Source organism: Electrona antarctica (assembly GCF_951216825.1).
Source record: "Electrona antarctica genome assembly, contig: scaffold_786, whole genome shotgun sequence".
In the NCBI taxonomy this organism is placed as follows: Eukaryota; Metazoa; Chordata; class Actinopteri; order Myctophiformes; family Myctophidae; genus Electrona; species Electrona antarctica.
This window is the reverse complement of record NW_027637062.1, coordinates 6,240-17,500: the sequence shown is the minus strand read 5'-3', so window position 1 is coordinate 17,500 and position 11,261 is coordinate 6,240. Positions and strand designations below refer to the sequence as shown.

At 51.6% G+C, this 11,261-nt stretch overlaps 1 protein-coding gene across 1 annotated transcript in view; it reads right to left on the bottom strand.

Moving 5' to 3' along the window:
• Positions 1-10,999, bottom strand: part of LOC306919205 (ATP-dependent translocase ABCB1-like) — a gene marked incomplete at both ends in the record, with an annotated part of 30,878 nt that extends 19,879 nt beyond the window's left edge. The window contains 2 exons of the mRNA XM_079532026.1: positions 2,997-3,167; positions 10,796-10,999. Coding sequence (XP_079388152.1) covers positions 2,997-3,167; positions 10,796-10,999 — 375 coding nt within the window. The remainder of the gene's footprint in view (positions 1-2,996; positions 3,168-10,795) is intronic.
• Between the last annotated feature and the right edge of the window lie 262 nt (positions 11,000-11,261).

Sequence of the window (11,261 nt, the reverse complement as noted above, 5' to 3'; positions counted from 1 at the left end):
GTAGGAGGGTGGTGTGACTACGTGGTGGTCCAGTGGATGGTGTGCGTAGGAGGGTGGTGTGACTACGTGGTGGTCCAGTGGATGGTGTGCGTAGGAGGGTGGTGTGACTACGTGGTGGTCCAGTGGATGGTGTGCGTAGGAGGGTGGTGTGTCTACGTGGTGGTCCAGTGGATGGTGTGCGTAGGAGGGTGGTGTGACTACGTGGTGGTCCAGTGGATGGTGTGCGTAGGAGGGTGGTGTGACTACGTGGTGGTCCAGTGGATGGTGTGTGTAGGAGGGTGGTGTGACTACGTGGTGGTCCAGTGGATGGTGTGCGTAGGAGGGCGGTGTGACTACGTGGTGGTCCAGTGGATGGTGTGCGTAGGAGGGTGGTGTGACTACGTGGTGGTCCAGTGGATGGTGTGCGTAGGAGGGTGGTGTGACTACGTGGTGGTCCAGTGGATGGTGTGCGTAGGAGGGCGGTGTGACTACGTGGTGGTCCAGTGGATGGTGTGTGTAGGAGGGCGGTGTGACTACGTGGTGGTCCAGTGGATGGTGTGCGTAGGAGGGTGGTGTGACTACGTGGTGGTCTAGTGGATGGTGTGCGTAGGAGGGTGGTGTGACTACGTGGTGGTCCAGTGGATGGTGTGCGTAGGAGGGTGGTGTGACTACGTGGTGGTCTAGTGGATGGTGTGCGTAGGAGGGTGGTGTGACTACGTGGTGGTCTAGTGGATGGTGTGCGTAGGAGGGCGGTGTGACTACGTGGTGGTCTAGTGGATGGTGTGCGTAGGAGGGTGGTGTGACTACGTGGTGGTCCAGTGGATGGTGTGCGTAGGAGGGTGGTGTGACTACGTGGTGGTCTATTGGATGGTGTGCGTAGGAGGGCGGTGTGACTACGTGGTGGTCCAGTGGATGGTGTGCGTAGGAGGGCGGTGTGACTACGTGGTGGTCTAGTGGATGGTGTGCGTAGGAGGGTGGTGTGACTACGTGGTGGTCCAGTGGATGGTGTGCGTAGGAGGGTGGTGTGACTACGTGGTGGTCCAGTGGATGGTGTGCGTAGGAGGGTGGTGTGACTACGTGGTGGTCCAGTGGATGGTGTGCGTAGGAGGGTGGTGTGACTACGTGGTGGTCCAGTGGATGGTGTGCGTAGGAGGGCGGTGTGACTACGGTCCAGTGGATGGTGTGCGTAGGAGGGTGGTGTGACTACGTGGTGGTCCAGTGGATGGTGTGCGTAGGAGGGCGGTGTGACTACGTGGTGGTCCAGTGGATGGTGTGCGTAGGAGGGCGGTGTGACTACGTGGTGGTCCAGTGGATGGTGTGCGTAGGAGGGCGGTGTGACTACGGTCCAGTGGATGGTGTGCGTAGGAGGGCGGTGTGGTGGTGGGAAAGTTGAAAGACACAAAGTCGAGTCGTAGAGAAAAAAAGAAGAGTTCAAAGCCTCGCTGAGAGTTTCATTTGATAAATTCATTGCAAAAATCATCGATCCAACCAATCAGCCGCGGGGCCCTGAGTGCTGACAAAGTTGAATTTCTGGATATTACTGTCATAAAGGAAGGGAATTCACTTACGACAGATTTATATCGAAAACCAACAGATATAAATACCTTATTAAGACGAGACAGTTATCACCCGACACCACTCAAGAAAAGCCTAGCCAATTCAATAAAATTAAACGTATATGTGGCTCAACAGAAAGGTATGAAAAACTAAAACAGGACATGAAAGAATGTTTTCAAGTGAGGGGATATCCAATTAATTGGATTGATGAGGCATCAAAACGATTTGATGGTGTCTCCCAGGAGGAATGCTTACAACCCAACGCTAAACCGTTTTAGGAAAAATACCCCAGTGTTTCATCCCCTTTTGGGTAATGATTTTAAAAATAGCATTAAAAAACACTGGCATATTGTGACAACGGATCCCCTGTTAAAATAATGGTATCATTTATAACAGGCTTTCATATAGCCTACTCTTACATTTATATAATAATAGTATAATTTATAACAGGCTTTCATATAGCCTACTCTTACATTTATATAATAATAGTATAATTTATAACAGGCTTTCATATAGCCTACTCTTACATTTATATAATAATAGTATAATTTATAACAGGCTTTCATATAGCCTACTCTTACATTTATATAATAATAGTATAATTTATAACAGGCTTTCATATAGCCTACTCTTACATTTATATAATAATAGTATAATTTATAACAGGCTTTCATATAGCCTACTCTTACATTTATATAATAATAGTATAATTTATAACAGGCTTTCATATAGCCTACTCTTACATTTATATAATAATAGTATAATTTATAACAGGCTTTCATATAGCCTACTCTCAGGCTACATTTACATAATAATAGTATAATTTATAACAGGCTTTCATATAGCCTACTCTTAGGCTACATTTATATAATAATAGTATAATTTACAACAGGCTTTCATATAGCCTACTCTTACATTTATATAATAATAGTATACTTTACAACAGGCTTTCATATAGCCTACTCTTAGGCTACATTTTGGGGTGTTAATTTCAATTAGTTATACTTGCAAATTGAAGGCCAAAATAAACATGAATTAATCAATTAATTAATTAATGTTCGCACAGGGCCTCGCATTTTTTCCAGACGCCTCTGGTTATGTTGTGTGTGTGTGTGTCACCGTCTCCACACCATAGCGCAAAACGGTCTTAAGCTGCGCACTTCTTAAGCTGCGCGCAGCTTAAATTCTGAGTTTTTAGACAGCTGGTGGATGGAAAAGAAGCTCCACCTCCGCGGAAGACTTGAGCGGAGGAGAGCGTTTCCGGGAATCTGGCCGTCGCGCAAGAATTCGGCGGAGGTGGAGCTTAATTTCCATCCACCAGCTGTCTAAAAACTCAAGCTTTAAGCTGCGCGCAGCCGAGAACGTGCGCAGCTCTTTCGACCGTGTGGCAGCACCTTGTGTCAGTGCGTGCGTGCGTGCGTGCGTGCGTGCGTGCGTGCGTGCGTGCGTGCGTGCCAGACCTTGTCCAGAGCAGCCTGGACGATGGTCTCGCTCTCTGCGTCCAGAGCGGACGTGGCCTCGTCCAGCAGCAGTATTTTGGGGTTCCTGACCAGCGCTCTGGCGATGGCGATCCTCTGCTTCTGACCGCCGCTCATCTGGGTTCCTCTGTCGCCCACCAGGGTGTCGAACCTCTGCTCCAATCAGCACGCACACACACACGCAACGCACGCACGCAACGCACGCACACACACACACACGCAACGCACGCACACACACACGCGCAACGCACGCACGCACGCACGCACGCACGCACGCACGCACGCACGCACGCACGCAAGCACAGACACAAAGGCTCAACGTATATAACTTAGATAACATTTTATGTACACATATAGCACTCTATAGTAGGCTATATACTCATAGTTTCATTATATAGATATTCCACTGTTAGATTCTTAGCTTAATGATGACTATTATTATTATTTTTTTGTATTTTTGTATTATCATGACTTTTGTTCTTGCTTACTGTAAATCGCTCTGGATTAAGAACATTTTGACCAAATTATTTACATGTCTTCTGTGGTCTCTAACATTACACCTAGCTATATGTTTAAGCATTTATTTCATATTGACATGTCTTCTGTGGTCTCTAACATTACACCTAGCTACATGTTTAAGCATTTATTTCATATTGACATGTCTTCTGTGGACTCTAACATTACACCTAGCTACATGTTTAAGCATTTATATCATATTTACATGTCTTCTGTGGTCTCTAACATTACACCTAGCTACATGTTTAAGCATTTATTTCATATTTACATGTCTTCTGTTGTCTCTAACATTACACCTAGCTACATGTTTAAGCATTTATTTCATATTTACATGTCTTCTGTGGACTCTAACATTACACCTAGCTACATGTTTAAGCATTTATTTCATATTTACATGTCTTCTGTGGACTCTAACATTACACCTAGCTACATGTTTAAGCGTTTATTTCATATTTACATGTCTTCTGTGGACTCTAACATTACACCTAGCTACATGTTTAAGCATTTATTTCATATTTACATGTCTTCTGTGGTCTCTAACATTACACCTAGCTACATGTTTAAGCATTTATTTCATATTTACACATCGATTTCAGCTCTGACACTTATTTCAGACATGCTCTAGCATGTGAAGAGTCTGCCTGTGATATTAAAGCTGCTATAAGCAATAATATGTCAAAAGTTTAATGACCTTTATGTATTTATTAGATTTTTCGGGTATTCAGACTTGCTGAATACCAAAATTGCTCCACCAATGAGTTAAACGCTCCCCATGTGACACATCTAGGGTCGCAATTAATCCTTCTGGAGGCGGGAACCCCTTTTGGTGTTTTAAGCATTAAGTTATACTTTAGCCATTTAAAAATAGCAGATCTAAAAGCTCATAGCGCACCACCGAGTGGCGCGCTACGAGCTTGTAGGTCTGCTATTTTTGATTGGCCTCCGATGGGGGTCGAATACAGATCATTCTAGGGCTCCTTGACATGAAATATTTTGAGAACCACTGATAACATGAGGTTTTTCAGAAAACTGCCATAATTTAGAACAGGGGTTCTCAACCCGTGGGTCGCGACCCCTCGGGGGGGTCGCCAAATTATTTTGGGGGGTCCCCAAATTATTTTTACATTATATATATTATTATATTTTTTTGCAACTGAATGGCTGGAAAATGGAAATGAAGAGTTTACATACAGTACACACAGTACATGCATACACCTTCCCTAATGATTATATATTATTTATGGTGTATTGTCTCTATTATTAAGCTTATTGTAGCAGTCAATTTATATTGGGGGTCGGGAGGGGGCGGGGCGGGGGTCCCGAGACATTTCCGGGGGTCCCCGGCCAAAAACGTTGAGAACCACTGATACAGAAACATGAGGTTTTTCAGAAAACTGTCATCATTTAGAAGACATTTTTTTAAATGTCGACGTCAGGCCTGAATGGGTTAAAACACCAAAAGGAGTTCCTCCCCGGGCCTGGAGGGGTTAAAACACCAAAAGGAGTTCCTCCCCGGGCCTGGAGGGGTTAAAACACCAAAAGGAGTTCCTCCCCGGGCCTGGAGGGGTTAAAACACCAAAAGGAGTTCCTCCCCGGGCCTGGAGGGGTTAAAACACCAAAAGGAGTTCCTCCCCGGGCCTGGAGGGGTTAAAACACCAAAAGGAGTTCCTCCCCGGGCCTGGAGGGGTTAAAACACCAAAAGGAGTTCCTCCCCGGGCCTGAATGGGTTAAAACACCAAAAGGAGTTCCTCCCCGGGCCTGGAGGGGTTAAAACACCAAAAGGAGTTCCTCCCCGGGCCTGGAGGGGTTAAAACACCAAAAGGAGTTCCTCCCCGGGCCTGGAGGGGTTAAAACACCAAAAGGAGTTCCTCCCCGGGCCTGGAGGGGTTAAAACACCAAAAGGAGTTCCTCCCCGGGCCTGGAGGGGTTAAAACACCAAAAGGAGTTCCTCCCCGGGCCTGGAGGGGTTAAAACACCAAAAGGAGTTCCTCCCCGGGCCTGAATGGGTTAAAACACCAAAAGGAGTTCCTCCCCGGGCCTGGAGGGGTTAAAACACCAAAAGGAGTTCCTCCCCGGGCCTGGAGGGGTTAAAACACCAAAAGGAGTTCCTCCCCGGGCCTGGAGGGGTTAAAACACCAAAAGGAGTTCCTCCCCGGGCCTGGAGGGGTTAAAACACCAAAAGGAGTTCCTCCCCGGGCCTGGAGGGGTTAAAACACCAAAAGGAGTTCCTCCCCGGGCCTGGAGGGGTTAAAACACCAAAAGGAGTTCCTCCCCGGGCCTGGAGGGGTTAAAACACCAAAAGGAGTTCCTCCCCGGGCCTGGAGGGGTTAAAACACCAAAAGGAGTTCCTCCCCGGGCCTGGAGGGGTTAAAACACCAAAAGGAGTTCCTCCCCGGGCCTGAATGGGTTAAAACACCAAAAGGAGTTCCTCCCCGGGCCTGGAGGGGTTAAAACACCAAAAGGAGTTCCTCCCCGGGCCTGGAGGGGTTAAAACACCAAAAGGAGTTCCTCCCCGGGCCTGAATGGGTTAAAACACCAAAAGGAGTTCCTCCCCGGGCCTGGAGGGGTTAAAACACCAAAAGGAGTTCCTCCCCGGGCCTGGAGGGGTTAAAACACCAAAAGGAGTTCCTCCCCGGGCCTGGAGGGGTTAAAACACCAAAAGGAGTTCCTCCCCGGGCCTGGAGGGGTTAAAACACCAAAAGGAGTTCCTCCCCGGGCCTGGAGGGGTTAAAACACCAAAAGGAGTTCCTCCCCGGGCCTGGAGGGGTTAAAACACCAAAAGGAGTTCCTCCCCGGGCCTGGAGGGGTTAAAACACCAAAAGGAGTTCCTCCCCGGGCCTGAATGGGTTAAAACACCAAAAGGAGTTCCTCCCCGGGCCTGGAGGGGTTAAAACACCAAAAGGAGTTCCTCCCCGGGCCTGGAGGGGTTAAAACACCAAAAGGAGTTCCTCCCCGGGCCTGGAGGGGTTAAAACACCAAAAGGAGTTCCTCCCCGGGCCTGGAGGGGTTAAAACACCAAAAGGAGTTCCTCCCCGGGCCTGGAGGGGTTAAAACACCAAAAGGAGTTCCTCCCCGGGCCTGGAGGGGTTAAAACACCAAAAGGAGTTCCTCCCCGGGCCTGGAGGGGTTAAAACACCAAAAGGAGTTCCTCCCCAGGCCTGAATGGGTTAAAACACCAAAAGGAGTTCCTCCCCGGGCCTGGAGGGGTTAAAACACCAAAAGGAGTTCCTCCCCGGGCCTGGAGGGGTTAAAACACCAAAAGGAGTTCCTCCCCGGGCCTGGAGGGGTTAAAACACCAAAAGGAGTTCCTCCCCGGGCCTGGAGGGGTTAAAACACCAAAAGGAGTTCCTCCCCGGGCCTGGAGGGGTTAAAACACCAAAAGGAGTTCCTCCCCGGGCCTGGAGGGGTTAAAACACCAAAAGGAGTTCCTCCCCGGGCCTGGAGGGGTTAAAACACCAAAAGGAGTTCCTCCCCGGGCCTGGAGGGGTTAAAACACCAAAAGGAGTTCCTCCCCGGGCCTGGAGGGGTTAAAACACCAAAAGGAGTTCCTCCCCGGGCCTGGAGGGGTTAAAACACCAAAAGGAGTTCCTCCCCGGGCCTGAATGGGTTAAAACACCAAAAGGAGTTCCTCCCCGGGCCTGGAGGGGTTAAAACACCAAAAGGAGTTCCTCCCCGGGCCTGGAGGGGTTAAAACACCAAAAGGAGTTCCTCCCCGGGCCTGGAGGGGTTAAAACACCAAAAGGAGTTCCTCCCCGGGCCTGGAGGGGTTAAAACACCAAAAGGAGTTCCTCCCCGGGCCTGGAGGGGTTAAAACACCAAAAGGAGTTCCTCCCCGGGCCTGGAGGGGTTAAAACACCAAAAGGAGTTCCTCCCCGGGCCTGGAGGGGTTAAACCACCAAAAGGAGTTCCTCCCCGGGCCTGGAGGGGTTAAAACACCAAAAGGAGTTCCTCCCCGGGCCTGGAGGGGTTAAAACACCAAAAGGAGTTCCTCCCCGGGCCTGGAGGGGTTAAAACACCAAAAGGAGTTCCTCCCCGGGCCTGAATGGGTTAAAACACCAAAAGGAGTTCCTCCCCGGGCCTGGAGGGGTTAAAACACCAAAAGGAGTTCCTCCCCGGGCCTGGAGGGGTTAAAACACCAAAAGGAGTTCCTCCCCGGGCCTGGAGGGGTTAAAACACCAAAAGGAGTTCCTCCCCGGGCCTGGAGGGGTTAAAACACCAAAAGGAGTTCCTCCCCGGGCCTGGAGGGGTTAAAACACCAAAAGGAGTTCCTCCCAGGGCCTGGAGGGGTTAAAACACCAAAAGGAGTTCCTCCCCGGGCCTGGAGGGGTTAAAACACCAAAAGGAGTTCCTCCCCGGGCCTGGAGGGGTTAAAACACCAAAAGGAGTTCCTCCCCGGGCCTGGAGGGGTTAAAACACCAAAAGGAGTTCCTCCCCGGGCCTGGAGGGGTTAAAACACCAAAAGGAGTTCCTCCCCGGGCCTGGAGGGGTTAAAACACCAAAAGGAGTTCCTCCCCGGGCCTGGAGGGGTTAAAACACCAAAAGGAGTTCCTCCCCGGGCCTGGAGGGGTTAAAACACCAAAAGGAGTTCCTCCCCGGGCCTGGAGGGGTTAAAACACCAAAAGGAGTTCCTCCCCGGGCCTGGAGGGGTTAAAACACCAAAAGGAGTTCCTCCCCGGGCCTGGAGGGGTTAAAACACCAAAAGGAGTTCCTCCCCGGGCCTGGAGGGGTTAAAACACCAAAAGGAGTTCCTCCCCGGGCCTGGAGGGGTTAAAACACCAAAAGGAGTTCCTCCCCGGGCCTGGAGGGGTTAAAACACCAAAAGGAGTTCCTCCCCGGGCCTGAATGGGTTAAAACACCAAAAGGAGTTCCTCCCCGGGCCTGGAGGGGTTAAAACACCAAAAGGAGTTCCTCCCCGGGCCTGGAGGGGTTAAAACACCAAAAGGAGTTCCTCCCCGGGCCTGGAGGGGTTAAAACACCAAAAGGAGTTCCTCCCCGGGCCTGGAGGGGTTAAAACACCAAAAGGAGTTCCTCCCCGGGCCTGGAGGGGTTAAAACACCAAAAGGAGTTCCTCCCCGGGCCTGGAGGGGTTAAAACACCAAAAGGAGTTCCTCCCCGGGCCTGGAGGGGTTAAAACACCAAAAGGAGTTCCTCCCCGGGCCTGGAGGGGTTAAAACACCAAAAGGAGTTCCTCCCCGGGCCTGGAGGGGTTAAAACACCAAAAGGAGTTCCTCCCCGGGCCTGGAGGGGTTAAAACACCAAAAGGAGTTCCTCCCCGGGCCTGGAGGGGTTAAAACACCAAAAGGAGTTCCTCCCCGGGCCTGGAGGGGTTAAAACACCAAAAGGAGTTCCTCCCCGGGCCTGGAGGGGTTAAAACACCAAAAGGAGTTCCTCCCCGGGCCTGAATGGGTTAAAACACCAAAAGGAGTTCCTCCCCGGGCCTGGAGGGGTTAAAACACCAAAAGGAGTTCCTCCCCGGGCCTGGAGGGGTTAAAACACCAAAAGGAGTTCCTCCCCGGGCCTGGAGGGGTTAAAACACCAAAAGGAGTTCCTCCCCGGGCCTGGAGGGGTTAAAACACCAAAAGGAGTTCCTCCCCGGGCCTGGAGGGGTTAAAACACCAAAAGGAGTTCCTCCCAGGGCCTGGAGGGGTTAAAACACCAAAAGGAGTTCCTCCCCGGGCCTGGAGGGGTTAAAACACCAAAAGGAGTTCCTCCCCGGGCCTGGAGGGGTTAAAACACCAAAAGGAGTTCCTCCCCGGGCCTGGAGGGGTTAAAACACCAAAAGGAGTTCCTCCCCGGGCCTGGAGGGGTTAAAACACCAAAAGGAGTTCCTCCCCGGGCCTGGAGGGGTTAAAACACCAAAAGGAGTTCCTCCCCGGGCCTGAATGGGTTAAAACACCAAAAGGAGTTCCTCCCCGGGCCTGGAGGGGTTAAAACACCAAAAGGAGTTCCTCCCCGGGCCTGGAGGGGTTAAAACACCAAAAGGAGTTCCTCCCCGGGCCTGGAGGGGTTAAAACACCAAAAGGAGTTCCTCCCCGGGCCTGGAGGGGTTAAAACACCAAAAGGAGTTCCTCCCCGGGCCTGAATGGGTTAAAACACCAAAAGGAGTTCCTCCCCGGGCCTGGAGGGGTTAAAACACCAAAAGGAGTTCCTCCCCGGGCCTGGAGGGGTTAAAACACCAAAAGGAGTTCCTCCCCGGGCCTGGAGGGGTTAAAACACCAAAAGGAGTTCCTCCCCGGGCCTGAATGGGTTAAAACACCAAAAGGAGTTCCTCCCCGGGCCTGGAGGGGTTAAAACACCAAAAGGAGTTCCTCCCCGGGCCTGGAGGGGTTAAAACACCAAAAGGAGTTCCTCCCCGGGCCTGGAGGGGTTAAAACACCAAAAGGAGTTCCTCCCCGGGCCTGGAGGGGTTAAAACACCAAAAGGAGTTCCTCCCCGGGCCTGGAGGGGTTAAAACACCAAAAGGAGTTCCTCCCCGGGCCTGAATGGGTTAAAACACCAAAAGGAGTTCCTCCCCGGGCCTGGAGGGGTTAAAACACCAAAAGGAGTTCCTCCCCGGGCCTGGAGGGGTTAAAACACCAAAAGGAGTTCCTCCCCGGGCCTGGAGGGGTTAAAACACCAAAAGGAGTTCCTCCCCGGGCCTGGAGGGGTTAAAACACCAAAAGGAGTTCCTCCCCGGGCCTGGAGGGGTTAAAACACCAAAAGGAGTTCCTCCCCGGGCCTGGAGGGGTTAAAACACCAAAAGGAGTTCCTCCCCGGGCCTGGAGGGGTTAAAACACCAAAAGGAGTTCCTCCCCGGGCCTGGAGGGGTTAAAACACCAAAAGGAGTTCCTCCCCGGGCCTGGAGGGGTTAAAACACCAAAAGGAGTTCCTCCCCGGGCCTGGAGGGGTTAAAACACCAAAAGGAGTTCCTCCCCGGGCCTGAATGGGTTAAAACACCAAAAGGAGTTCCTCCCCGGGCCTGGAGGGGTTAAAACACCAAAAGGAGTTCCTCCCCGGGCCTGGAGGGGTTAAAACACCAAAAGGAGTTCCTCCCCGGGCCTGGAGGGGTTAAAACACCAAAAGGAGTTCCTCCCCGGGCCTGGAGGGGTTAAAACACCAAAAGGAGTTCCTCCCCGGGCCTGAATGGGTTAAAACACCAAAAGGAGTTCCTCCCCGGGCCTGGAGGGGTTAAAACACCAAAAGGAGTTCCTCCCCGGGCCTGGAGGGGTTAAAACACCAAAAGGAGTTCCTCCCCGGGCCTGGAGGGGTTAAACCGTATATCGTACGTTGGGCAGGCTCATGATGAAGTCGTGTGCGTTGGCCTCCTTGGCGGCCCGCACGATGTCGTCCTGCGACACGTCCAGACGTCCGTAGCGGATGTTCTCGGCGATGCTGGTGGCGAACAGGACGGGCTCCTGGCTGACCACGCCCATCATCTCCCTGACGTAACGCACGTTGAGGGACCGGATGTCGTGGCCGTCGATGGACACCTGCTCACACACACACACACACACACACACACACACACAAACACACACACGCATACACACACACACGCATACACACACACGCATAGCAGGCAACGCACGCACGCACGCACGCACGCACGCACGCACGCACGCACGCACGCACGCACGCACGCACGCACGCACGCACGCACGCACGCACGCACAAAAGTTATCCATTTTGGAGAAAACAATCACACCTGTGTGAAGTGAGGGGCGCGAATATATTAAAGTCTAACTCATGTTG